The following is a 27,857-nucleotide window of genomic DNA, read 5'->3' on the forward strand; positions in this document are numbered from 1 at the left end:
TCTCACTCCGCAGGTTTTTTTTAAACTCACGTTTTCTGCAGCTCCTCTCCCTGTCTGTCTGAGGGATCTCTGTGGACGCTGATCGTACCTTTATTTACCTGTAAAGTCTCATCTGAAGCTTTGATCTGACAGGCTCGTAAATTGGGAATGTTCTAGTTTGGTTTGTCGCCGTGGTGACATCACATTCGTTTCACGTCTTTGAGCAGAGTGAGACCTCTTTTCACAGAGGATCTTTGTGTGTGTGTGGGACAACTTCCTCGGTGCTGCTCCGTTCTGAAGTGTGTGTGCATCATGTTGAAGTTCAGGATCTCCGCTCTGAGAGCGGCTGCAGCAAAACTCACACCTGTCACACCTGCAGCTCAGGTGAGTCCAACTGTGGGCGCGAGCACACAAAGGGAACTCTGAAACTTATGCTAACTACCTGTTAACTGACCCACACCTGCGCGCGCACACACATAAACACACATACACACACTTGAGCTGGGCCTCTGGTCCTCACTTGATTCTGCTTATTTTTTGAGCTCACTATAATAAATGTAAATGTGCCTTTTGTGCACTTGGTGTGTTGTAGCTATGTGTGTATTGTGTGTGTTCAGTGTGTGTTAACTGTGTGTTGAGTGAGTGGTGGTCTTTGGACTGCAGCTAAAGGTCAGGATGTGAAGTTTAAGATTAACTCACTGTTTTCCCTCCTGCAGATTTAGTTTTTGACCCACAGAGACACAACAGAGGACACTGTTACTGTAGTCCCCCCTCTCTGTGTCTGTCTGTGCCTCCCCCACCCACCCACCCACCCACACACACACACACACACACACACACACACACACACACACCCACACACACACACACACACACACTCACACACACTCACACACTCCTTCTGTCACCCCTCCTGTCTCTGTCTCTCTCTGTCTCTCAGATGATCTATGTTTGGCCTTGAAGTCTATTAGGACAATAACATGTCTTCAGTCACGTATCCACCTGTATTTTTTTAAGACGACCAGCAGGTGGCAGCACAGATCTGATTAATCTGCCCATGACCCCAGTTCACCTTTCTCTCTTTATTACACACACACACAAACACACAATGTTGAGATGTTAATAGATGAAAATTAAAAGATCCTATACTCAAAGTAATGGTCACTCTGAGAGAAAAATCAGATCAAATGGGATGATTAACAGAGAACATGATCAGAGTCCATCAGTCTGAGCCGAGACTCAAGCTGTGGACCAGTTCAGACCCGTCCTTCATAGCCTGAGTAGACCGCAAAGGCCAAACTGGTTCTACAGACCATTTCCTGTTTGACACTTTGACGTCATGCAGTGGCGCCCTCACCTTTCAGGCTTATGTTACTTTTCAAACACGAAAATCTTACGTTAAAAATAGGATGTTTTTTAGAATTCTTTTTTTTTTAATTTGTTACTTTATTATTATTTTCTTTATTGATAAAGTATAAAACCACAATGTACATGTAAGAGTTAAGCAACAACTTACATTTTAACCATTTAAACAAGCGCTAGGGGGGATGTTAGATCAAATGTTTAAAAAAGTGTAAAATGCAAGCTGTTATAGTTTATTAGTATAGTTTAAATTTTTTTTTTTAAGAGTAATGAATTGACTGAATTTTTTTTAATTCACTGTAAAAAATAAATAAATAAAAAAATTAAAAAAAAAAAAAAAACTCAAGTTAGTTTTTTTTTTCCAGAGATTTTATATGGAAATGGATGAATATAGATTTTTTCCATAATGAGAAGATTAATAAAGAAGAATTGTTTTTCCTCAGTATTTTATTTTAAAAAAAGCTCAAACAAAACAGTTAAAATAAAAATAAAATGATAAAATCTTTTTCATATTTTAGAGATACAATCACATAGTTGTTGCCAGAAATCCTTCACAACTGGATAAAACAGGACTCCTTCTGGGGTTAGGCCGTGTCCATGTACAATGAATCTTGGGAAATGTGAAGCTGAGAGGGATTCACAGGCCGGATTCGTCGGCCCCAGTTTGGAGGAGCCTTTGAAATGAGACAGCCAAATTCAGCCTCTGTAGCCGCTGACTTGAGGACACAGCTTCAGACCTCAGCTTGGACTCAAACACCAGAGTTTCAGAGTCCCAACGTCTCAAGTTCTGATCCGGCAAAGTGCTCTGATTTCTCTGTCAGAGTGAGACCTCTCCCCTCTCTCCTCTTTGCAGCCCTGTGCACGTCTCGCTACGGGTCCCCAGCAGGACCACCAAACCTTCTATGAACTCCGCACCTACAACATCCACCCTCACCTGAACTCCGCCTTCATCCAGCTGACCAATGAGAAGATTCACCTGCGCACCGCTCACTCAGAGCTGATTGGCTACTGGACCGTGGAGTATGGCGGTCTGAACAAAGTGTTCCATATATGGAAATATGGTGAGGTCATCATTCTTCTTCTTGTGCTGTGAGAGAGTCTTCCTCAGGTGGATCTGACAGAGTCCTCTTCCTCCTCGTTCTCAGACAGTTACTCCCAGCGAGCAGGCGTTCGCTCCGCCCTCTCTAAGGATCCGTCCTGGGTGTCGGATTACCTCTCGAAGGCGATCCCGATGTTGAGTTCTCAGGACAATGAGGTCACCTACCTGCTGCCCTGGAGTAAGCTGAAGAAACCGTCACAGGACGGTGGTAAGCCCCTCCCCCTAAACACTGTCAACACTGCACCATCAGATGACATGATCATGACCTCAGGTGTGTTTCAGGTGTGTACGAGCTGGTTTCCTTCAACATGCGTCCTGGGGGGCCGGCTGTTTGGGGGGAAACCTTCCAGGCCGCCATCACCGCCCATGATGCCCCGGGCCACGGCAACCTGGTTGGAGCGTTCCACAACGAGTTTGGTCCGCTGAACAGAGGTACACTGCAGGCTTCGCTGATGATGTCACACGCTGTGCTGATGATGTCACAATCTGTGCTGATGATGTCACCATTCTGTCTCGTAGTTCACGCCCTCTGGTGGTTCGAGAGCGCTGATCAGCGAGCTGAGCTACGACACAGAGCTCACACTGACCCCCGTGTGGTTGCCGCAGGTGAGACTCCGCCCACATCATGATGCAAACAGTGACATCACGCTCTGTGTGTGACTCTCTCTGTTTCTCTCTCAGTCAGGAACAGTGTGGCTCACCTCGTGTCTCAGGAGAACAAACTCATGTTCCCTCTGCCGTTCTCACCTCTGAAGTAACCACCTGTCGCCAGCGCCCACCTGTCGCAGTCTCTCACCTGAAGAGAATTAGTGAATGAATCCCAACCAATCCCAGCCTTGTCCTCTAGGGGACTGTGTAGCCCAGCAGGCCCCGCCTTCTCCCTGGTAGAGCCAATCACAGCTCAGCTTTTCTGTGATTGACCGTGTTGTTATCTTGAAGCGGTCAGTGAGTGACAGCTGCAGGTGTTGGTGGGCGGGGCTTCTCTTGTTTACACTAACTTTTCAGACTGTTCCTTTAAAGCAGATGCCTTAACTGTGCAGAAATAAATAGAGCTGAGCATCAGTGTGTGTCCTCTTCTGTTCGTCTTTATTCAAACAAACAGAACTTTATTAACACACCGGTCAACGATAGACAGACGCTCTTGAAAACATCAAGTTGCGTTCAGATTCAAGAACTAAAACTGACCTGAGAACAATTCTTTTTAAAGCTGTGGAAAGTTTTTATGATATTTCAATGTTTTATCTAAATGTTTTGATGTTTTCATAAAACAGCAGAGAAAATGTGACAGAGATCTGGATTTAAAAGTCAGCTTGTTGAGAATAAAAAACCAGACATGGAGACAAACAAATGTCAGATTTGTGTCTTTTATTTTGAAGGTCCTGGAAAAACCTCTTTCTCATCAGCTCCTTCATAAAAACTGAATATCAGACTGAGAGGTATCAGTGCAAACACTTAAAGTGCTGAACAGCTGATCCATCCAACAGGTAGTGAATCCCTTAATGAGTCACTTACTGAATCAGTAAACGAATCCCTCGATGAATCGGTTCGTTTGGATGGATCAGCTGTTTTCAGGGTCTGATGAATACTGTCGCCGTGTGCTTTGAGGAGCTGATGAGGTTTAAACTTTACAAATCTGTTTTTTCTCCTTTTCTTATAAAAACTATAAAATCAAAGGATCGATCACTGATTGGCTGTCGGACAGGGAGCAGTGATGTCACAAAGATTAAACGGAAACATAAATAAAACCTTAAAAACGGAATCAAACGTTTTTAAAAAAGTTCTCAGTCGACTCTGTCTGATTGGTTCTTCATGTTCCAGCTGATCAGCTGATCAGCAGCGATCAATCACAACAACTTATTCAAGTGTCTCTAACAGTCGCGCTCGGCAGTGACAGCAGCATGGCGCCGAGAACAGGAAACGGTTTGCATTGACTGGCACAAGGCAGCAGGTGACTCCGCCCACATTTAAAAAAATCACTATGACATCACAGCAGAGGAGGCGGGGCATGCGCTCTGCTGCAGGTCCGAAACACAGTCACATGATCCAACGGTCACATGATTCAGAAGTCACATCACACTCTCCCTCAGAGAGCTCCGCCCCTCAGCCGCTCCAGGGGTGGAGCTTATCGTGGGGATGTCGATAGAAACGTCTTTTCTTCTCACAGAGGGGTCTTTAGAGTGATAGTCGTCACTCTGGTCCTTCGCAAAGTTCACAAACACCTGAAACACACACAGGGACAGGATGAGACATGGCGGTTAACCCTGTGCGGGTGAATCCTGGATTCTGATTGGCTGCAGAGCAGATTTGGCCACCAGTATTTGACGTCATACATACCTGGTCCAGCGTGGTCTGAGTGACGGAGTAATCCTCGATGCGTAGCGCCTCCTTGTTCTTGGCGAGGATGGAGAAGATGTGAGTGAGGGAGGTGAGGGAGGAGGGCAGCTGGTACTGCAGCATGTTCCTGTGTTTCTCCTTCAGCGTGCTGCCGCTCAGCTCGCTCTCGATGAACTTCATGACGGGCAGCAGGTCGGGGTCAGGGCCCGCCACCCGCAGGATGATGGTGTACCCGTCGCCAAACCTGAGAGACGAACACACAACCTTAGACACACCTGCTGCTTTGAGTAAAAGACTCCTGAGCAGCTTCAACCGTCGCCCCCTGGTGGTGGCCGGTGTAAACTACAGTTTAGGTGTTTGAACAGCAACTCATGATTCAAAAAACACAGCTCCAGACACAAAGAGGAGACGTTTAAATTAAAGGGGACATATCATGCTTGTTTTGTTTTCACTATGCCAGACTAGGATGCCTGTAAAGCATTTCTGCCCTCAGTACAAGTCATTTAGTTCCTTCATTTCCCCACAATAGCGTTCTCAATATCCTCATTTTAGGCCATTCTGAAGATCTCGTTGAAACGCTCCGTTTGGAGAATGACCTCCAGTAACCTCGCAACGTCACAGCCCTTTGTGCTCTGATTGGTCAGTTCTATCAGAGGGGCGGAGGGGGTAGAGCCAGGGGGCGGTTTTTGCAGCATGGCAGTATTTACAAAATCGCCACGTTGAATGGAGCAGACCGAGCGAGTTTGCTGTTTGCCAAAACTTCACTGTAAGGCATTGATAGCACTAATAAAATGGCAGAGTGTAGGATACGTCCTTTTGTATTGGACCCCGAGTCAGACCCGAACGGTTCTGCAGCTCAGGAGGAAGAAAATCCACCTGGACACAGATCATCTCAGGACGCTTCAGTGTGGTGAGTCAAAGCGGTACTGTAACATGTATAGTTTATACGTGGAAATATAGGCAGACTTCACCAATAAACTATTTCTATAACAGGGCTCCATCCTGCTCCTTCACTTTTCTGTCTGTTTTATCCATCATGCTGAAAGTGTAGTCTAAAGATCGCCTCTACCGTCAGTTCGTCACTATGTTATTACCGCAGCATTATTGTGGTCCAGGTTCACAGTGCATGTCAGAACAAGCATGCAAATATCACAGTCTCACAAGTATTACGACCTCTGCTAAAACTACAGTGTTTTAACTGCTAATTCCCCAATGTAAAGCCAAGCTGCTCAGCAGAGCAGAGTCCCTGCATCCAGCACTCAGTCAGTCGGCTCTTGGTGGGTGTATCCCTCGGTGGCGGTTGTGTGACTAACTGACATCACAGAGGAGGAGCTGCTTTATCAGATTACTCCAATAAAAAGAAAGGATCCTTATGTTGTCACGAAGGTCGAAATCTCGCGGCCAAATGGCAACAATGACCTATTTTCAGAGGCATCAAATCTCGTTCAAGGATATCAGATAAAATACAATACCTCATTTATTGAAAATTCAGGGGGTGAAAGGTCTTATTTTCAAATTTATTATATTATATGTAAGTATTAAATCAGGGATCAGCATGATATGTCCCCTTTAAGCTTTGATTAGATTTATAATCCACCAAAATAACGTTGAGTTTAACGTCGTCTTTGCTCGTCGCTCAGTGACACATAGACACTCCTCACACTCACCTGTTCTTCAGGTGCTGAACGCTGCCCAGGCACCTGAACCTGCCGTTCACCATGATGGCCATCCTAGTGCACAGAGCTTCACACTCCTCCATGCTGACACACACAAACACACACACAGGTTGCATTTTAGACACACATCCTGATACAAACACAGAGACCACTTATCGTATGGAGTCTTTCGGTGACGCAGATTCCCCGTCTCTTACCTGTGCGAGGTGAGAACGACGGAGCGTCCCTCCTTGATGACGCTGTGGATGCAGTTCCAGAGGGCGCGGCGAGCTTTGGGGTCCATGCCCGTGGTGGGCTCGTCCTGTAACGAGGAGGACAGCCAGGTTGAGGTTGGCCCACAGGTGGAGCAGGAAGCAGAGGGTGAAGGTGAGGAGGAGGGGGAGGAGGTGCATCGCTGCTTCCTCTCTGACTCGACTCTCAACTCTTCTTCTTCTTCTATGGTTTAACGGTCTCACCCTCTTCTCCTGAACTGCAGCAGCTCCTTTAATCCTGAACTCTTATACCTCCCCTGCACCCCTCCGTCTAAGTCCTGCCTGTAAACAGCTCAGCCGCTCTCTGATTGGCTGGCTGAGCTCTGAGGCTGTTGTGTAACGGTAAACACAGAGCTGCACTGGAAACATGACCTACAGAAGCTCTGAGCTCTAACAGTTAGAGTGTTTGTGTGTGTGTTTGTGTGTGTGTGTGTGTGTGTGTTACCAGGAAGACGACAGGTGGCGCTCCGATCAGAGCCATGGCTGTAGAGAGCTTCCTCAGGTTTCCTCCGCTGTAACTTCCTGCTTTCTTATCGGCGTATTTCACCAAACCCAGTTTCCTGACGCCCCACTCAGCCACCTGTCAATCAAACATCATCTTCATCATCATCACTCTCATGGGGTGCAGTGTGTGTGTGTGTAGTGTGGTGTTGGGGCTCAGACTCACGTCACACACTTCCTTCTCAGGGACTCCCCTGAGCACGGCGTACAGCTCCAGGTGTTCTCTACCTGTCAGCAGCTCGTTGATGGAGTCAAACTGAGGACAGTACCCCAGGTTCTGATGCACCTGGTCGATCTCTCTGAGGATGCTGCACACACACACACACACACACAAACACACAAACACACATTCATTAAGTGAAAGCCTTTACATTCAGGTGAAGCGACCCTGCAGGGTCCCTGAGCCGCAGCCTGAGACCCTCCTGTGGCTGTGGGATTAGGAGCTGAAGAAACACTCGTCTGTGTTTAATGAGAACTAATGAGCTTAACGAAGACGGAACCAGAGCAGCAGCTAAACCCAGATTATACACACTTAGTGACCAGGTCAGTCAAAACCAGCCGATCACAGAGTGTAATCCATCAGACTAATTTTATTTTTAAATATCAGATTTATAAACCATCAGACTGATGTTACTATAAAATGTCAGATTATAATCCCTCAGACTAATTTTGTTATAAAACATGAGAATATAATCGATAAGATTAGTGTTATTAAAGTAATTTTAAATCAACCAGACTAATACAATAACAAAATATGAGATGATAAGCCATCTGACTATGGTTGTAATTTAAAACGAGATTATAATCCATCAGATTGATGACACTATCAAATATGAGGTTACAATCCGTCAGATTTGAATAATTATAAAATATGAGAAAGTAATCCATCAAAACTTGTTCTTATAAAATATGAGATTATAATCCATAAGATTTTTATTATTATCAAATATGAGATTATAATCCATCAGAATGATTTTATTAAAATATGAGATTATAATCCATCAAAATAATGTTTTTATTTATCATAAAATTATTTTCCATAAAAGTGATGTTATAATCGTATTTGAGATTGAATCCATCGAACTGATGTTATTAAAATTAGATTATAATCAATCAGACTGATGTCATTATCTAATATAAGGTAAAAATCAATTAGATTTAAATAATTATAAAATAAAAAATAATAATCCTTTAAAAATTGTCATTATGAAATTTGAGATTATAATCCATCACACAAATGTGATCACAAAATATGTGATTGAAATCCAATGGACTGATCTTATTATGAAATATGAGATTGTACTGCATTTGATTTCTATTACAAGCAAATATGAGATTATTATCCTTCAATATGATTTTATGACTTAATATAATATCATTATCCATAAGAGTGATTTTATAAAGAACTATGAGATTTCATCCATCAAACTGATGTTTTTTAATATGAGTTAATAAACCATAAGAATTATGTTATTATCTAATATAAATTTTTAATCCATCAGGCTGATGTCAATAACAAATGTAGGGTTATAATTCATCAGATTCAAAAAATTATAAAATATCACAAAATAATCCATCAAATAAATGTAATTATAAAATATGTGACTACAATTCATAGTACTAATGTTATAATGAATTATGAGATTATAATCCATTAGATTTTTAGAATGACCAAATATGAGATAATTATCCACCAGAATGATCTTATTATTTAATATAAGATCATAATCCATAAGAGATTTTATAATAAAATATGAGTTTATAATCCATCAAACAAATGTAATTATAAAATATGTGATCATTTTTCATTGGAATTATGTAATTATGAAAAATGAGATTAAAATCCATAAGATTTGAATTATAATCAAATATGAGATTATATTCCATTAGATTTTTTATTATAATTAAATACGCGATTATAATTCATTACGTTTTTTTAATATAATGAAATACCAGATTTTAATCCATTAGATTTATTTTAATTTATTTTAATTAAATATGAGATTATAATCCATCAAACGGATGTTTTTAAACATTCGATTATAATCCAACAGACTGATGTCATTATGTTATATAAAGTTATTATCCAATAGATTTAAATGATTTTCAAATATGGCATAATAATCCATCAAAACTTGTTCTTATAAAATATGTGATTATAATCCATCGGATCAATGTCATTATGAAATATGACATTATGATCCATTTGATTTTTTTTATCATCATATATGAGATTATAATCCATGAAACCCTAATTTTAAATATAAGATTATAATCCATCAGATTAATGTCATTATCAAATATTAGATATCAGTGCAGCAGAGGATGTTATAATTAGACATGTGATTTTAATCCATCAGACGTAAGTTATTATTAAATATCAGATTATAATCTGGTGTAAATCTATCATCTGTGATCAGCTCAGTCTTTGATGTTGGATGAGGTCATCAGGTCTACCGTCTGTCCTGACCTGACTTGGTGTTTTCGTCTTGGCTCACGTCGCCAGAGCTGAACTCAAACTTTTAATCCTCACAGTTAATCTGCTGTTTCCAGCTGCCGGTAACAGGTCAGAACAGTAAACACACCTGAGGTCAAACCTGCGACCTGTGAGCTCACCTCTTCCCGTTGAGGAAGGCCTCCCCGCTGGTCACCATGGTGTCACCTGTCAGCATCTTAAAGGTGGTGGTCTTCCCGGCTCCGTTCACGCCGAGCAGCCCGAAACACTGAGCACAGAGACACAGAGACACGGTCACTCCTGATTGGCTCATTATTTACCTTCAGTGATGACACACCAGGTGATCAGACTCACCTCTCCAGGTGGGATTCCCACACACAGTCGGTCCACGGCCGGTTTCTGCTTCCTCTTAAACACCTGCACAACAGATTCATCCAATCATCAGCGACAATAACCTCACGTTTCCTTTCATGTCACTGTGGCTCCACCCCCTCCGCCCTCAACAGCTCTGATCAGGTGTGTTTATTCAGCAGGTGAAGTACCTTTGTGAGTTGTCGGAGCTCCAGGATATCTCCGCGTCCCAGACCGTGGACAATCCTCTGTCTTTCTCGAGCTACGTCCTCGTCTTCCTCACCCAGAGGACCCAGTTTGGTCAGCTTACTGACTGGCCTAACACACACACACACACACACAAACACACACACACACACACACAAATATTTATTTGTATAGTATCATTGAAGCGTACGCTCTTATTTTGAAGGGTGTATGTTTTCAAACAGGTAAGTCTAAACCAAGCAACAATCTCCGGTGCTGACATCAGCCAAAACCTGCAGTTCCTCCAGTGTCCACTAGAGTCAGTCTCCAGCAGTGAGTCGGTCCCCATAGAGCCCCATGTTAAAATAAACTGCAGTTCCCAGAATGTCCACTAGAGTCCAGCAGTTAGTCAGTCTTTCTAGGGACCCAGGCTGGTACAAAAACACTTTGCAGTCCTGTCACCTGTAGGGGGCATACCTGGGTTTGATGCAGAACCTGTACTGGATGAGGAGTGTGATGATGAAGAAGACCACGCCCTCCACCGCCATGGCGAACAGGTTTTTTCCCACCATGTCCCACTCCAGAGGAGAGCGGAACCTGTTCTCACCTTTTCAAAATAAAAGACAACAAAAGTCATTCAGCTAACGCCTAAAGGGAAAGGGCTCAGAGTGTTACAGAAGCAAAGCATCATGGGAAACTGTGTTAGTACCAAATCTTTCCAGTGCGTCGGCCATGGCCTGGTTTTTCACCATGTCGATGAGTCCTCGACCCAGACAGAAGTGGGGGAAGATGAGCAGGACGTTCTTCAGGATGTCGTTGATACCACCGATCTCCTGCAGCAGGAAGTGGAACAAGTTTCAGAATAAAAGTTGAAGTTAAATCCAAAATGAGTATATGGAATTGCTGAAGTGAACTCTATTCAATCTTAAACTTTTATCCCCTGTAGACTGGTAGTGCAGCAAAAAACAAAGAAAGTGAATCAGAGGAAATATTTCAAATCAAGTAGGTGAGAGCACTGGACAAAAAAAACGTTAGAGCGCCCTGGTACCAATTAGGCTTTGAGGGGCACACTGGTATCCTAAACCAGGGTTGGTATCATCCCTGATCGTAATCTGAGATGGTGATTGTAGCCTGCGTTATGTCTCCATGGCAACTCACATTGTTCCCAAACAGCTCCATGACGAAGGTGGAGATGCTGCCGTTGATACCGATGAGGATGTTGACGCTGGTGAGGACCACGTAGGCCGTGCTCGGGATCTTGAAGAAGAAGGAGGCCGGGTACATCAGAGGGGTGATCGACCAGCTGGAACAACAACACAGACAAAAAAGTTCAAATAAATGAAAACACGGTAAGAAAAAAAAACATCACTCAAACAGACAGCAGGAAACTTTACTAAAAGAAACACTGTAGATCTGTAGCATTGTAGCTTAGCCTTGTGTGGATTAGATGCTATTTAGCCCAGTAGTGTAAGGTTTTGTAGCTCTGTAGCAAAGCTGTTAGTAGTTTTGTAGCTCTTGGTGTGTCAGTGCATAGTTCTGTAGTGTGTCCAGTTTTATAGCTCTGTATTGTAGCTCTAAAGTGTAGCTGTGTGTAGTTTTACAACTGAGTGTAGCTGTGTGCAGATTTGTGATTCTGTTGCTCTATAGTGTAGCTGTGTGTAGTTTCGAAGTTCTGTAGCAAAGCTGTGGTTGGTTTTGTAGATCTGTGGCATAGCTGTGTGAAGTTTTGTAGCTCTTTAGCGTCGCTGTGTGTGGTTTTGTAGCTCTGTAGTGTAGCTGTGAGTAGTTTTGTAGCTCTGTAGCATAGCTGTGTGTGGTTTTGAAGCTCTTTAGCATAGCTGTGTGTAGTTTTGTAGATCTGTAGCTCTGTAGTGTAGCTGTGTGTAGTTACATATCTATGTAGTTGAGCTATGAGTAGTTTGGTAGCTCTGTAGTGTAGCTGTGTGTAGTTTTGTAGTTTCATTGCTCTGTAGCGTAGCTGTGTGTAGTTTTGTAGCTCTTTAGCATAGCCGTGTGTAGTTTTGTAGTTTCATAGCTCTGTTGTATAGCTGTGTGTAGTTTTGTAGCTCTTTAGCATAGCTGTGTGTAGTTTTGTAGATCTGTAGCTCTGTAGTGTAGCTGTGTGTAGTTACATATCTATGTAGTTGAGCTATGTGTTGTTTGGTAGCTCTGTAGCGTAGCTGTGTGTAGTTTTGTAGTTCTGTAGCTCTATAGTGTAGCTGTGTGTAGTTTCGTAGCTCTGTAGCTCTGTAGCATAGCTGTGTGTAGTTCTGTGGTTTTGTAGCTCTGTAGCATAGCTGTTTGTAGTTTTGTAGCTCTGTAGTGTAGCTGTGTGTAGTTTTGTAGTTTCGTAGCTCTGTAGCGTAGCTGTGTGTAGTTTCGTACCCGTAGAGCAGCAGCAGCAGGGCCAGCACCGGCAGGTTCGTTGCGGACACGTAGGCTTTTTGTTGGAAACAGACGAAGATGAGGATGACGAGGGTTGCTGGGACGATGTAGTTGCACTGTGGACAGACAGCAGTCAGTGAGTACACACAGGTGACTCCACCCAGCTGATGGGGGTGTTTGATTTGTGTCTCACCATGTCCCAGATGAAGCTGGCCGTCCAGTAGAGCAGCGGCTGCACGCCGCTGATGAAGTGCATGTGTTTGGTTTTTGAGACGCGTTCCTGGATCAGGAAGACCACGAAGCTCGCCGGGACAAAAGACATCGCAAAGATCACACAGATGGACACCAGGACGTCCACTGAGGTCGTTACCCTGGAAACACAGAAGGGGAGGAGTCAGAAAAGGTTCTACCTTCAGGTTAAGTGTGTGTGTGTTTGTGTGTGTGTGTGTGTGTGTTGTGTACTCACAGCGCCACCTGAGACAGCTGCTCCTTGGTCAGGTTGAGCGGGTGGTTGTGGGCGGAGATGCCGTACTTGCTGGGGTCTGTACCTGGCGGCAGGTGAGCTCTGAGGATGGCGTTGTTCATCACGTTGATAAAGGCTCCAATGCTGTGCCAGCCTTTGTTGTTGAACCACACCTGGACCAATAAGAGAGCGTCTAATGAGACACACACTCACCTGGACTTGCTAAGCTCCGCCCTCTCAGCTTCAGGTAAACAACATTAAAGTCACACTCAGCTGATTCCCTTTCTGTGCTCACACCTTCCTCACCTGAGCGTCCTGACCCCTCCCACACCTGTCTGTCCTTAAAAGTGATGTCAACTTCCTGTTTCTCACCTTCACGTTGTTCTTCGTGTCCAAACCGTTGATGAAACCCGACAGATTGTCCAGAAACCGATCAGCCGCCGCTCCCTGAAACAAAAACAACACACACACGTCTCAGAGGTAACAGTAGTGACAATCTGTGATCAGCCTCTCTGTGATTGGTCAATTTCTGATGACACTTTGTATCTGAGATGTTACATTTCTGACAGACGTCTCACTCCCTCTCACCTTCTGAAGCTCAAAGATCTTCCTCACTCTCTCGATGGCGTCGTCGATCTCTTTGGCTGGAGGGAGGACCTGAGTGCTCCTGGCGCCCAGTGAGAATCCTCCGTACCTGATCATAAAAAACAAAAAAACACACAGTCAAATAATCAAACAGGAAATAAAGGGATTTTCAGAATAAAAGGAGGACACTTAGAGGACTGACCTGAACTCATTGACCCAGACTTTGTTCTTCAGACTGAAACAGAGAAACAGGAAGTCAGCCACAGAATAAGGACAGGTGTGACAGGTGTGTGTCTGCAGGAGTGTGTGTCTCACCTCTTGCCGATGATCTGAGCGTACGTCTTCACCAGGTAGTCAGAGATGTTTCTTCCTGTCAGGTTCTGCAGAGTGTCTGAGGCGCTGAGCTTCATCTGAAAACACACACACACACAGGGTGTTAACTCATACACACACACACACACACACAGGGGGGAGAGTCCAGGTGTGTGTTAGATGACTGACCTCAGGAGGGGGCAGTCCTCCAGCTCCAGCGGGACATTCAGGCAGCATTTTCTTCTTCCCGTCACAGGAGCAGAAGCAGGCCGGAGACGGGTCGTCCATGGTCCAGTTTCCAGCGCTGAAGAGCTGCTGGACCGTCTCAGGGACTTCAGGGTGGATCCAGTCATCATCGCCCATCGTACAGGGGGCGTCTCTGGAGCCGAGCACAACAATCATCAATAATCAGACCAGTCCAGTATCCACCAGATCGTCAGAAAGACCTGCTGTCCTCTCATTGGTTCGTTCAAACACTGAGCTCTTACGGGATTGGGTGTCCTTCCATACAGCGAGTCCCGAAACCAGGAGGATCCAGGAGGGCGTTCAGTAACCTCTGCATGTTGGCGTCTGTGGGGGCGTCATCACTGACACACACACACACACACACACACACAGGTGAGTAGTCTTATAGTTTTATTAGTAGACTTATCACACTGACACAGGTGAGGACAGGTGAGTACCTGATGAAGGTGACCTGGTCCTCGTACATCCAGGGCTGCAGCTCCAGACTCGGGTACTTTCCAAACGGGGGGACGATGAGACTGAAGACCAGAGCGATGCACACAAACACGGCGGGGAGAACGATCTGAAACACACACATACTCAGGTGAGACACACCTACAGGAAACACGTGCAGTAAAAGTGGCCAGGTGTGTGTGTGTGTGTGTGTACCTGAGCGAAGAAGCCCTTCCTGGAGCGGCGAGCGTACAGGAAGCGTTTCCACATCAGAGCCACAAACTGCTGCCGCCTCAGGCTCCACCCCTCCACCGTATACGAGCCTTTACCGTCCGAGCAGTTCAGCCAATCCGTCTCTTTGCACTCTGAGGTCACATGACATACATCACATGACACACCTGATGCAGATGAGCTATGCTAATGCTATCACCAAAAACTACAGCAAGCTAGCAGGAAGCTAAAATCAGCAACAACGTTAGCGTAGACAGGAGTGAAAGGTCACGTTAGCCGTCTGCTAAATGTTAGCAAGAACTAAGAGCTGGTGCTGTACCCGGGTCTCCGTCAGACTCGTTGCCCTCGTTGTTGTCGTCCTCCGTTAACGGTCTCAGGCAGCTCTGATGGTCTCCTCCCCCAAAGGCGTGAGTCCTCCTCCGCCTCCGAACAGGAAGTGTACCATCTAAACACACACACATACTTTACCTCACACTCTAACAGGATGAAGAGCTGTCTCACGTTCAGATCCTGATATGGAAACTCGCCAGAGGTCAGAGGTCAGAGGTGAGCCCTTACCTGAGGGCACATCTGTGTCGACGCCATTATCTTCTGCCACTTTCAGGAAAATCTAGGAATCAAAGTGGTGAAAGAGCGTGTTAGACACTTTGGAGCTCTTCTATGTTTAATATTTGTACAAAAATGGAGTCATGTGACATCACCTCTTCCAGCGTCGTGTCTGACACGCCGTAGCTGGAAATACCGAGGTCAGGCAGCTTCAGGTCCAGGTCTTTAAAGAGCTTTACGAACGCCCCATCTTTGGCGGCGCTGTACGGCAGCACGTAGGTCAGCTCGTGTCCCAGGTCCTCCACTAGGCGAGCAGCGGGGACGTGACACAGGATCAGGCTGGAGACCAGAGATACATCGGGAGCCGCCAGGGGGACGTCACAGACGGACGCCGCAGGACCGTTCTCTGAGGACGGAGACGCACGTTAGACCCGCTGCAGGTGAACGATTCAAACGCACCCAAAGAACAAAGAGCTCACCGATGGTGGCAGCCTCACTTTCATGATCACTGCCGAGCCCGGCGTCACTGCTGCTGACCGACGCACACTCCTCTTCCTCGCCCTCCTGAAACACACACATCACACACACGTCAGACACATCACACACACAGTGCAGCGTGTGTCTGTGCACATCCCTGTGTGTGTTGGTACCTTCTTCATAGACACGGTGCTGGAGGAGTTCCTGCAGGAACTCAGGGATGGTTCTGGTTCCTTCTTGACCAGGGTCAGGTAGTACCCAGTCCCCAGCTGGTTCTTCAGGTAGAGGGAGGAGCCTACACAGCACAGCTTCCCGTGAGAGATGATGGCGATCCGGTCTCCCAGGATGTCGGCCTCGTCCATGTGGTGTGTGGACAGGATGATGGTCCGGCCTGAGGGGGGACAAGGCGTTAGGCTCAGGTCCAGAAGGTCCAGAGAGTTTTAGTTCCTGATAAAAAATTGTCTGCGTTTTCACTGTGGGGCCAAAAACTCTCATAGTTTATGAAAAACCGACGTCTGGAGGGAAAATATAGCCACTGCAAAACAGCACCAGGCCAGTAGAGGGCAGTAAGACAACAACGAACACCTTTCAGTGTTTGATACTTATACCTCTCCTGATGCAGGCCCGTTTTCAGGGTTAATAAAGGTCTAAAGTCTCACCCTGTCTGTACTTCAGCAGCAGGTCCCAGATCCCTCTGCGAGCATACGGGTCCACGCCGGCCGTGGGCTCGTCCAGGATCACAACCTTTGACCCGCCCACGAAGGCCAGAGCCACTGACAGCTTCCTCTGCATCCCCCCAGACAGAGCGCTGGTCCTGGACTTGCGTTTGTGGGGCAGTCCAGTGTCCTGCAGGATCTGTTCGATTTCCCCTTTGACCTGCTCCTCCGTCAGACCTTTGAGCCGCCCGTAGAACCAGATGTGCTCCTCCACCGTCAGCCTGCAGGGGGCGACAGACACACACACACACATCAGAGCCTCAATCAAATTAAAAACACACAGACCACCAGGGTCCTGGTCTCACACTCACATGCTGAACAGGACGTTGTGCTGAGGACAGACTCCCAGACTCTGTCTGATGGCGCTCAGATCAGTCCTGATGTCTCTGCCCAGGATGTAGGCCGTCCCAGAGGTGGGGGGGAACAGACCGGTCAGGATGGACCTGCAGGGGGAAAAGGGTCAGTCTGGTATTGGATCAGTCTCTGGGAACACACCTGTCAACCTGTTTATGACCTTTGACTAAATCTGTTCCTGTGCCGGCTGCAGAACCAGTACTCACATGGTCGTGGTCTTTCCTGCTCCGTTGTGTCCCAGAAACGAGGTGATCTGTCCCTCGTAGAACCCGAGCGTCAGTCCGTCCACAGCGAGCTTCTTCCCGTGGCGGTAAACCTTCACCAGGTTCTCGATGTAGACTCCAGGCTCCAGGTGAGCTGGCTCCTCCTCGATGCACACAGCTGAGAGACAGGCACAGGTTACAGGAAGTCTCTTTCAAAGTAAAAGTCTCTCCTCTTTGACTCCCTCGTGTGGTGGCTGTGTGTAACTGCAGCCTCACCTTCTGCATTTCCTCTGCGGTTCAGGGGGAGTTTGTTGGACTTTCCATCTTGCTCTCCGAACCAGTAAGACTTTGTGAAGGGGAAGAACCAGGGCCGAGGGATCCCGTACTGACCTGAGACCCAAAGACACAGACGAGGACACGGTGAGGTATTTACTCTTAGATGTTAATTTGTGAACACTCAGGGTCACGGGACTGTCTGACCCCCCTGCCTCTGACGTGGGCTCTCACCTGGGAACACGGCCTCCAGGTACCAGGTGAGCACTCCGTACAGGAAGGAGTCAAAGTACATGAGGAGGATGGCGGTGCGCAGGCTGAAGTCGTCCTCCTCCATTGGACTGGAGAACAGGTTCTTCCACTGGATCCCGACGCCCTGCTCCTCAAACAGGGCGAAGTACTCACAGCCAAACCCAAACGCCACAGGGGACAGGAGGCTCTGCAGGGGGAGAACACATCATGTGACTTCGTCCGTCCAATCACATCACAGCATCAGAACAACAACCTGCCACAGTGTGGGGTCTCACAGCGAACACTTTGGCCCCGAAGCCGATGTAGTCCTGCCAGGCCACGCACAGGACGTAAGGCAGGTACAGTGTGAAGTAGATGATCCCTCCACACGCCGCCGCCAGGTTAGCACGAGCAAACGCCGTGCTGAGCAGGAAACACTGCATGATGGTGACCACGGCGAAGGAGCCCAGGAAGAGGAAGACCACGCCAGGGTCACTGTAGGGCAGCAGGTTCCCTTTCTGGACCAGACAGAAACCAGAGAGCGAGTTTAACTGACGAGTCATTTCAAAACCAAGCCCCTCAACCCACAAACATCCTGCTCTGTGCTGTTTTTAACCACCCAGCTAACGGGTTCAGTGATGTCACCTTCAGCAGCAGCACCAGCAGCCCGGCGCTGACCAGCAGGGGGATCAGGCAGCTGATGAACCAGCTGAACCACAGGATCCCGTTGTTCAGTCCCATGATCCTCATGGTCTCCTTCAGACGCGCCTCCTTCTCGTAGACCACGCTCTTCAGGATGATCGCCACCGAGTACATCCACGCCAGAGTCATGAAGAGCGGCATGGAGCGGCTCATCACACGCAGGAATCTGAGACAGAAAGAGGAGGGGAAGTGTCAGGACCAGGAACCAGACCCAGAGACCAGAACCAGATCATCTGTGTTGGTTCTCACATGTCGTCCACGTAGCACGGGTAAGGCATCTGCTGGATGTAAACGCCCGTCTTCTCCTTGGTGCCCGTCACCGCTCTGATGATGCCTTGCTCGATGACGTCCTGCAGGTATGTGAACCCGCCCCAGAGGTACCGCATGTCCTCAAAGGGGTCGGCTCGAGGACCTGGGTCCCAGTACCTGAGGAGACAGATATCCTTTTTAAGTATGGTCCCAACAGGTGTGATGGGGGTGCTGACGGTGAAGCTAAGCTAAGCTAAGCTAGCACTTGTTTTGTGACTTAGTGGGACCCTGACTCTTAACGTAGCAGCTAGCTCTTCACCTGCTTCCTGTCTAAACGCTAAGGTTAGCTTCTTCTTCCTCAGGTCACAGTCAAACAGTGCTTAGCTAACTTAGTCTTTAGCTAACTTAGCTTTAGCTTTGTAAGCATAAAGTAAACCTTCCTCTATTTTAACGGTTCCCTCTCTAAAAATTGAAACTTCAGGGATTCAACTCTCACCCCCCCATAAAAACACAAAAACACTTAAGTGACGTTAAGATAATTCTCTCAACCTTAAGCTAAGCTAACAGCTAACAGCTAGAAGCTTGCAATCATTCTGACCATAGAGATAATCGTGTGTTTGTCCTTACGCGTCTTTGATCTTGTTGGTACGCTCCACGTTGTCGATGTCCATGCGGATCTTGTAGTTGAGTTTGGCGGGCAGCTCGGTGGCGTTGGGGTCCACATCCGGGAAAACGATCCCGGCCCAGAACTTCCTGTCCTCCAGTAGCACCATGGACTGATTCACCATACGCTCCTCATTGGAGACCGGCTCCAGTTTGTCGAGGTTCACACACTGTGCACACACACACGTATACCAGATCATTAATCTACATATGCAATGCTAAAACCGAAATCTTATCACGTGTTTTGTCTTATTTTAAGTCAAAATTGTGAAATTATTCTCGATTTGGGTCACAGTCAACTGACTGGTCCAGAGAAATGTCTTGTTTTAAGTTATTTAAAGACAAAAATGAGGTCTGAATTGATTGTAACAAGTAAAAAAATAAGCCAATGGAACAAGAGAAATTTGTTCAAAAATGTGCTTAAATCTAGAACAAACAGTCTGACATAAACAGTGTGTTCACAGTCTGACCTCCATGAAGCGGGAGATGCTCATGATGGCCTGGTCCGTCTCGTTGAACACCTCCCTCCAGGTGAGTCTGCCGCCCGCAGGCCGGGGCTCTTCCACCTTCTTGGACAGGAAGTAAGAGACATCATCGACGGTCCAGCCGGTGTTGCTGAGTTGAGCGTGGAAAATCCTGGCAGTGACGTTGTTCTTCAGCAGAGTCTGAAACACACAGGAAGTACTTTTATTTTTGTTACCCAGACAGGTGTGACTGACTTACCTGAGGAACAAAGTGAACCTCAGGTCATCCAGGATTTTAAATCACAGGTTATCCTCCACATCACCACCAGGGGGCAGTAACTGCTCATTAAAGCCTGTGACAGGAGGAGACACCTGCTCTGTCTCACCTGGTCTACAGGTTAAATGTTGAACTCAGAGCAGGAGACGCTAATCAAAGATGGAAAACAACATTTTAAAGAGAGAGTGAAATTAACAGGTGAGCTGGTGGGCGGAGCCTGTTTACCCTGAACAGGTCCATCTGCTCGCTGTTCTCCATGAAGTCCCAGACTTTGGGTCTCATCTCCTCCCACATCCCGCCCAGGTCCCTGAACACACCAAGCTCCTGGAAGGTCCGGTTCACCTGAACACACCACAAACACACACAGGTGAGACGGGCAGGTGAGAGTTAAGAGACAGAGGGATAGGAAGTGATGTCAGACCTCGTGGATGACCCGTGCCGTGGCGGGGGTGTGGGGTGTGTAGAGGATCTTTCCCAGCAGCAGAGGCTTCACGGCGGTCCAGATCATCCGGGACATTGGGTTAGAGTCCATGTTCCTGACTAGACTGTTACAGAAGGGGGCTGAGACACAGACACAGACACACACACACACACACACACACACACACACACACACACACACACACACACACACACACACACACACACACACACACACACACACAAAAAGAGTTATTATTGTTCTTTTGGTCATTGTTTGTGCAGCAGAAAGTGGGAGGAGCTTGTACCAGATGTTGATTGGCATATGAAGCAGCCAATCGGACGCTTTGTTTACAAACTGGCTCATAAAAATGACCGTTAGCTGTTAGCTTCCTGTTAGCTCCAGTAATAACCAACATTTGATCTCCCTGTATGACTCCCTGCCCTCCCAGTATGACTCCCAGTGCTCCCAGTGCGTGGACTCACTTGTGGTGTTGTCATAGGGTACGCTGTGTTCCTCCTCGCTGCTGTTGTGGTTTCCAAACAGAGCCTTGTAGTTGCTGTCTTCGTACCAGTTCAGGGACTTGATCTGCAGACCGCCACCCTCTGGGTGTCCACACACGATCCTGGAGACCGCCTGGTACATGGTGCTGGGGGACGACGTGGCGTTCTGCGTCAGGAAGATGATCTCATTCCTCAGGTCGATCCAACTTTTCATACTTGCCAGCTGGGAGAGGAGAAAGAGGAGAAAGAGGAGAAAGAGGAGAAAGAGGACGAGCTTAGCTTAAGGTGGCACCACTCACATTTGATCTGGTCTGAGGCGGCAACCTCCAACTGCTCCAGTAGAGGCAGAGCAGAAGGGGTTACAGCTGCAGTTCCTCAAGTGTCCACTAGAGGCTGGCTGCAGGAGCAAAAGAAACCACATACACACCTATTCAGAAAAATGAGCTTTACAGCAGACATAAATATGTTTACAGCCTGGCTCAAAGCATGATTTTAGCATTTCCTGTTTGTTTAAAATGTGTTTACAGTAGGCCTGTCACGATAACACATTTTGCTAGACAATAATTTTCCAAAATATTATTGCCGATAAACAATATTATCGTCAATATTATTTTGATTTTTTTCCCATTTTTTCATTGATGTAATTATGATAAATGGGATAATAAAGTGAGTACACCATATCAAAAGCAAGAAACTTTAATTTCTTAAGAGTATTTAACTGTAATTAAAAGGTCAGGATCTTTTAAATAAAAAAAACAAAAAATATAATAAATTTAACAGACAAGAAAGAGAAAAAAATACAATGAAAATGAAATGGACTCTCTTTTAGAAAAAAATACATGTCAATGAAAATAATTAATACTAATCAAAAACAGTAAAACATAGACCCTGTCTCTAAAGAAAAAACAAAACTCCAAAAAATAACAACAATAAAAACTATAGCCTAAATAAAAGGGAGTTTATACAGTTCCTGAATTGTTTGTAACATGTCCTTTTTCCCAGTCAATCCGTACTGTCTGTCAAACATTTTTAACATTTCTGGCTTTCAACTGTATTGAAGGGCTGCATTTCTTTGGCAATGTATCTGTCTTTGAGCGCCACCATTTGGCGCTTTTATTTCTATTTACTTTGCCGACCAAAAGCCTCAGTAAGAGCGGATTGTCAAAGAACAAGGCTCCGCTGCACCTCCCCTTCTTCTTCTTCGTCGCCACTATTTTCAAACAAATGCAACATATCAGCTCGTTGGTGTTCATGAGCTCACACTTTGTTCATTCTGATAAAAAACAAGTATTCCCACACTGGGACTGTGGCAGGCGGCTTAAGAACCGTATCTTTGGTGCCATCACTCATATTAGCGTGCGTTTCCTCCTTACCCCTCAGGACACTCGCTTCAGCTCTCTTTGTGTGTACACGCGAGCAGCCCCGTCTTCACCCCAAAGATCGTATTTTTAATAGATGCTCACTCCGCTATAAATCTGCTAAATCCGCTATAGAACCTATGCACCCCAATGTCAGGAAAGATAGACGTAGTGAGCCATCTTCTCATTCAGCCTCTTTGGTGGAAAGAGAGGAGGAAAACAAACATGCATGCACGTGTCAGTTTATCGAGGCTGGGAAACTTACCGAGGACGTTTTTATTTATCGTTCGGTTAATCGATTTATTGATTATCGTGACAGGCCTAGTTTACAGTGTGTTAAGGAAGTCGTAATTAATTAAAGCCCTTCAATTAGAGAAGTCATCATTAATTACAGTCCTGATGAAGTCACATCCACAGAGATGTGTTGACACAAACAGCTGGCTCTGATGAGTCATGTGAAGGTTTCTCTGCTCCGTCAGCTCTGACTGACTCTGATGAACTCCAGTAACTCCAGCAGGACTCAGAGGAGAGGGGGTCACATGTTTCCTGCAGCCTCAGGAGGAAGAGGAAGAGCCCGAGGTTACTGACGGTTACTCCTGCAGGAGAAGTGAAACTGCCCCCCGAGTGAATGTAAGGGAAAGGTGACTCGTGTAAAGGACCCGTCTGCTGTTTTTTAATGACTTTAACTCCTTCAGAGCAGCCGAGGACCCGCTGCTGAACCCTGACCCAGTCTAGCCTGGTGTCAAAACCCCCAGACTGCTTTATGTCCTCCTGATCCTGCAGCAGGTTTCACAGGTGTGTGTACAGGTGTTCTTGTGTCATCACATCAGCGGTTAAGAGTGTGTTAAAAGCTAGATCATGCATGTTTCCATATGTCACAACAGAAAGAGACTTAAAGTGAGCTCCACTTTGACGTCATCGCAGGAACTGAAACCAGAACTTCAAAATAAAAGCTCCTTTAATGGCTTTAAATAAGGAGAGCATGACAGGCTTCAGAGGAAAAGCTCTGCTGCAGGTTTCTTCATTTATGCTCATAAAAAAACACACCTTTCAGAGCACAGGACTGAAAACTTGATCAGGGGATTTATTTTCAATGTGTGAGTGTGTGTGTTCAGATGCACACCCTCCTTAAAATGTGAGACAGAGGTCACATCAGAAAGAGTTAAAAACTTGAAGAAAACACACACACACACTAAATTGGAGGCATGTGATAGTGTGTATAGTTCATGTAGATGCTGAGTCAGGCAGGATCTGTGTGTGCGTGTGTGTGAGTGTGTGTGTGTCATAACCTCAGAGTGAAAAACAAAAAGTGGGTCACTGTGAAATGAACTTTACCCTGAATTCACCTCAACTGTCCTCAACGGGAGAAAGAGTCCATAAGGGGACTTATGGATTATTACCATCTTTCTAGTTAGTGTATGTGTATGTGTGTGTGTGTGTGTGTGTGATCAGCTGCAGAGCTCTGTGTGACTCTGAACTCCACGTCTCTGTTTGTTGTTTGATCAGACTCAAGACAAAACCTGCTGAGAGTCTTTGTTCAGCTGCAGCTCCTCTGTCCTCACCAGAGACCCTCAGAGACCCTCAAAGACCCTCAGAGACCCAGAAAGACTCAGAGACTCAGCGGTCCGACTAAGGTCGTAGCTCCATCGTAAAGTCATGTGGGGGGTCTAGTCTTATCTGAGCAGGCATGTAGAAATATAGTCACACTTCTGGCCCAGAATGTCTCATTCTGCTTCAATAGGTGGCGCTGTGCCCTTTGTTGATAAGCGTGTATCAAACTAGTTTCAGCTCACCTGGAGAGGAAGTGACCAGCGACCCTATCCCAACCTCCTTTTCCAGGTGACATTTGCTCAGTCCGTTCTAGGTCTGACTAAGCTGTTTACAAGTAGTCTGATCTCGTTCTGACTAAGCCCATCCCAGGATGAGACGCTTCTTCAAAAAAACATGCCAAAATGACTCAATCTGTGACAACACTGATTGTTGAATCACTGATTGCTGTAGAAAAACATTACCTCACATCAACCAATCAGATTGATGTGTGTGTGTAAGCATTTGTGTTCTATTCTTTGAACATTCCGGTCATTCTGGAATGTTTCCGGTATGCTTTGGAAAAGAATTCCGGAATGTCTTGATAAGACCATAGCTGAAATTGGATGAATAAAGGCAGACTCTAGTGGACACTCAGGATACCGCAGTTTATCAAAACGTGGGGGTCTATGGATAGTGACTCACTGCTGGAGACAGACTCTAGTGGACACTCAGGGAACTGCAGTTTCTTTAACATGGGGGTCTATGGGACTGACTTACCACTGGAGATAGACTCTAGTGGACACTCAGGATACTGCAGTTTATCAAAACGTGGGTGTCTATGGGGACTGACTCATCACAGGAGACAAACTCTAGTGGACACTCAGGGAACTGCAGCTTATTAAAAAATGGGGGTCTTTGGGGACTGACTCGCCGCTGGAGATAGACTCTAGTGGACACTCATGGAACTGCAGTTTATTAAAACATGGGGGTCTATGGGACTGACTTACCACTGGAGATAGACTCTAGTGGACACTCAGGAAACTACAGTTTATTAAAACATGGGGGTCTATGGAGACTGACTCACCGCTGGAGACAGACTCTAGTGGACACTCAGTGAACTGCAGTTTATTCAACATGGAGCTCTTACTGTCATCTTTTGGTTTGGTTCGATGACATCATAGAGGCGTCAGGTGTAATTCTTACCTCCACAGCCAGTGAACCCAGGTTATCCAGGAGGTTGTTGGTAGCCCTGGCGACCTGTTGGACAGCTTCTGGGTCGGACCTGACGTCCCTCTGAGAGACAAAGAGACACAGAAACACAGTTCATGATGAAAGCAGCAGAGAGGTGTGAAGTCAGGAGTCACATCTTCAACCTCTGAACTGACACGTTCATGACACGTTCATGTCCTGTTTGTTTCCCTCTCTGATCAACACATCAACCTTTAAACTGTCTGAACTATCCCCACACTGCTTAGGGGACTCTGTCTCAGGACCAACTGAGGGTGCTGGTCTGGCTCTGTGGGGTTCTCACAGTCAGTCAGCGGATCGTAGATTTTCTGAACACAAAGGATCGTGGCCTCACTGACACGCAGCTCGCTTTCAAACCTCCAAACACGTCTCCGGGCTACGAAAACTGAGACTGTAAGAGACAGGCTGAAACACGCCTCCTCCCACACTCACTCTCTCTCTCTCTCACACACACACACACATATATACACACACCACAATGGATCACAGAAAAAACGTGGTCAAACCCTCTGCATACACACCCTGAACACCTTCAATGGGTGTTACCTGAACACAGAGAGGTAGCAGGGAAGGGAACAAATTCAGTGCCTCCAGCTACACTCACGCTTACTGTAGCTACACACTCACACGATGAGTCTGACTGAAGTTTAACACTAAACCTCTTAATGTGACTGAGGACAACAACTTACACACCAATTCTGACGATAGATTTACACTAAGATGATGAGTCTGACTGTAGTTGGACACTTACAAACTGGTGCTAACTGTATTTTACACACTAACTGAATGTAGGTATAAATCATCACAATATGTCTGACTTTAGCAACACAATAACACACCGAATCTGACTGTAGTAATAGACTAAAACACTGAATCGAACTTTTGTTTACACTGTCCCTTCAAGTCTGACTGTAGTCACTCTAACACACTGAGTCTAGATGCAGATATTTCCTTACACAGGAAGTCTGACTGTTATTCACTTAGACACTGAGTCTGATTGTAGTTGTTCCTAAAACACCAAACCCAACTGTAGATATTTGCTCACACAGTCTGACTGTAGTGACACAATTTCACGTGTCTGACTGTAGTTAGACTTTAACACAATGAGTCTGACTATCATTGCACACCAACACACTGAGACTGTAGTTATAAACTAACAAACTGAGTCTGACTGTAGATATTTCCTAAAAAACAGTCTGACTGTAGTTAAACACTAACACACTAAGTCTGACTGTTGTACAGTAATATACTGAGTCTGACTGTCAGTTGTACACTTTAACACTAAATCAAACTGTAGTTACTCTTTACACACTGAGTGTGACTGTACTAACACACTTACACACAAAGATTTACTGTATTCACCTACACAATGAGTCTGGCTGTAGTTACACATTAACACTGAGTCTGACTGTTGAAATTGCCTGACACACTGAGTCTGACTGTAGTTACACATCAACAGAGTCTGACTGTTGATAATGCCAGACATACTGAGTCTGACTGTAGTAACACACTAACACAGAGTCCGACTGAAGTAACGCACTAACAAACTGAGTTTTACTGTAGTTACACACAAATGTACTGAGTCTGACTGTAGTTACAAATTAATACACTGAATCTGACAGAAGTTACAAACTCACACACTGAGTCTGACTGTTGATAATGCCTGACACACTGAATCTGACTGTAGTTACTAACAGAGTCTGACTGTTGATAATGCCTGACATACCAAGTCTGACTGTAGTAACACACTAACACACTAAGTCTGACAGAAGTTACACACTAACACACTGAGTCTGACTGTTGATAATGCCTGACATACTGAGTCTGACTGTAGTTACACATTAACACTGTGAGTCTGACTGTACATACACATTAACCCACCAAGTCTGACTGTAGTTACACACTTATACACTGTTTGACTGTGATATTGCCTGACACACAGACTCTGACTGTAGTTACACATTGTCACACTGAGTCCTACTGTAATTGTTCACTAACACACTGAGTCTGACTGTAGTTACATTAACTTTCACTGAGTCTGACTAAGTGTTATCTTCCTAGGCTTTGTAGAGGTTTGACCAATTAGATACAGGGTTTCTGGTTCTGTCTCCTTAAAGAGACAGTGCCACAATAACTGAACAGAGACTCAGATGTGGATCATGTTTAAACTATTCTGATAAATAGTTTCAGAGCCAGTCATGTGACCTGAGGCTGTTTGCAGGTGTGGTGGATTTACCTGGATGGGTTTGAGAAAGTCCAGGTTGCTCATGAAGAGCTCCTCAGCATGGTTCAACCAGGTGGGCGGGGCCTGGCAGAGGACTTCCTGCACCAGTGCCGTCACCTGAGGGTCTGAGATTGTAACAAACTCCTCCAGGCTCCGTCTACCTCCCTTCCTGGGACACAAGTCCCTCAGGTGGACCCCAAAACCTTTTAGGAGAACCTGGGACAGAGGGAAGGGTTAAAGGTCAGGAGGTATTTAAGCACAGGTTTGATACCTGTATGTTGGCAGAGCGTGTCCACACACTGAGCGTGTGCAGAGCGTGCCCTCACCCTCTCCAGGTTGACGTCTGCGTCAGTGATTTGTTGGACGTTGTCCTCAGACAGCGAGGCGTTTCTCAGGAATGGTGTCAGAGTCTCGTCATCCCGCAGGAAGTGCTTCAACTTAAATCCTGAGGAGACAAAACAGACCGTTAGCGTGAGCCTCCTGGGGTCTATGCGTGTCCTCACTGGTCTTTGGGTCTCAGGTGGGCATAGAGGAAACATACCTGGGCCGCCCCCCCCCCCAGCCCCCCCT

At 46.0% G+C, this 27,857-nt stretch overlaps 2 protein-coding genes across 2 annotated transcripts in view; one reads left to right on the forward strand and one right to left on the reverse strand.

Annotated features, from left to right (window-relative positions):
• The first annotated feature begins 233 nt into the window (after positions 1–233).
• Positions 234–3,684, forward strand: nipsnap3a (nipsnap homolog 3A (C. elegans)). The gene is made up of 6 exons (XM_074673376.1): positions 234–363; positions 2,195–2,402; positions 2,487–2,648; positions 2,723–2,872; positions 2,960–3,046; positions 3,122–3,684. Exons 1-6 carry the CDS (start codon positions 292–294, stop codon positions 3,196–3,198), a joined length of 756 nt encoding a protein of 251 aa, XP_074529477.1. The 5' UTR covers positions 234–291; the 3' UTR covers positions 3,199–3,684.
• Positions 3,685–4,014: 330 nt separating this feature from the next.
• The window catches only part of LOC141793050 (phospholipid-transporting ATPase ABCA1-like), a 32,647-nt gene continuing 8,804 nt past the window's right edge, over positions 4,015–27,857 (reverse strand). The window contains exons 6-49 of the mRNA XM_074673375.1: positions 27,614–27,732; positions 27,300–27,503; positions 25,019–25,108; positions 20,910–21,150; positions 20,425–20,564; positions 20,229–20,345; positions 19,733–19,927; positions 19,227–19,432; positions 18,600–18,776; positions 18,294–18,516; positions 17,945–18,166; positions 17,652–17,856; positions 17,421–17,534; positions 17,148–17,322; positions 16,899–17,030; positions 16,531–16,808; positions 16,045–16,262; positions 15,874–15,958; positions 15,550–15,800; positions 15,407–15,458; positions 15,168–15,293; positions 14,834–14,982; positions 14,623–14,747; positions 14,428–14,526; positions 14,129–14,318; positions 13,943–14,037; positions 13,830–13,862; positions 13,631–13,736; positions 13,415–13,489; positions 13,046–13,215; positions 12,773–12,950; positions 12,580–12,695; positions 11,353–11,497; positions 10,904–11,027; positions 10,672–10,801; positions 10,200–10,326; positions 10,012–10,074; positions 9,819–9,925; positions 7,369–7,510; positions 7,147–7,281; positions 6,648–6,751; positions 6,442–6,534; positions 4,775–5,018; positions 4,015–4,659 (exon numbers count right to left, since the gene is read on the reverse strand). Of these exons, the coding sequence (XP_074529476.1) occupies positions 4,507–4,659; positions 4,775–5,018; positions 6,442–6,534; positions 6,648–6,751; positions 7,147–7,281; positions 7,369–7,510; positions 9,819–9,925; positions 10,012–10,074; positions 10,200–10,326; positions 10,672–10,801; positions 10,904–11,027; positions 11,353–11,497; positions 12,580–12,695; positions 12,773–12,950; positions 13,046–13,215; positions 13,415–13,489; positions 13,631–13,736; positions 13,830–13,862; positions 13,943–14,037; positions 14,129–14,318; positions 14,428–14,526; positions 14,623–14,747; positions 14,834–14,982; positions 15,168–15,293; positions 15,407–15,458; positions 15,550–15,800; positions 15,874–15,958; positions 16,045–16,262; positions 16,531–16,808; positions 16,899–17,030; positions 17,148–17,322; positions 17,421–17,534; positions 17,652–17,856; positions 17,945–18,166; positions 18,294–18,516; positions 18,600–18,776; positions 19,227–19,432; positions 19,733–19,927; positions 20,229–20,345; positions 20,425–20,564; positions 20,910–21,150; positions 25,019–25,108; positions 27,300–27,503; positions 27,614–27,732 (6,473 nt within the window). The 3' untranslated portion in view covers positions 4,015–4,506. The remainder of the gene's footprint in view (positions 4,660–4,774; positions 5,019–6,441; positions 6,535–6,647; positions 6,752–7,146; positions 7,282–7,368; positions 7,511–9,818; positions 9,926–10,011; positions 10,075–10,199; positions 10,327–10,671; positions 10,802–10,903; positions 11,028–11,352; positions 11,498–12,579; positions 12,696–12,772; positions 12,951–13,045; positions 13,216–13,414; positions 13,490–13,630; positions 13,737–13,829; positions 13,863–13,942; positions 14,038–14,128; positions 14,319–14,427; positions 14,527–14,622; positions 14,748–14,833; positions 14,983–15,167; positions 15,294–15,406; positions 15,459–15,549; positions 15,801–15,873; positions 15,959–16,044; positions 16,263–16,530; positions 16,809–16,898; positions 17,031–17,147; positions 17,323–17,420; positions 17,535–17,651; positions 17,857–17,944; positions 18,167–18,293; positions 18,517–18,599; positions 18,777–19,226; positions 19,433–19,732; positions 19,928–20,228; positions 20,346–20,424; positions 20,565–20,909; positions 21,151–25,018; positions 25,109–27,299; positions 27,504–27,613; positions 27,733–27,857) is intronic.

The sequence above is a fragment of the Halichoeres trimaculatus genome, unplaced genomic scaffold (genome assembly GCF_033239565.1).
Source record: "Halichoeres trimaculatus isolate MK-OKI-2021-1 unplaced genomic scaffold, fHalTri1.1 fHalTri1_scaffold_7, whole genome shotgun sequence".
Lineage (NCBI taxonomy): Eukaryota > Metazoa > Chordata > Actinopteri > Labriformes > Labridae > Halichoeres > Halichoeres trimaculatus.

Coding starts and splice junctions, on each gene's coding strand:
- nipsnap3a (XM_074673376.1), top strand. CDS start 292: ATGTTGAAGTTCAGGATCTCCGCTCTGAGAGCGGCTGCAGCAAAACTC. Junction 364..2,194: donor CTGTCACACCTGCAGCTCAG/GTGAGTCCAACT, acceptor TCCTCTTTGCAG/CCCTGTGCACGTCTCGCTAC. Junction 2,873..2,959: donor GTTTGGTCCGCTGAACAGAG/GTACACTGCAGG, acceptor TCTGTCTCGTAG/TTCACGCCCTCTGGTGGTTC.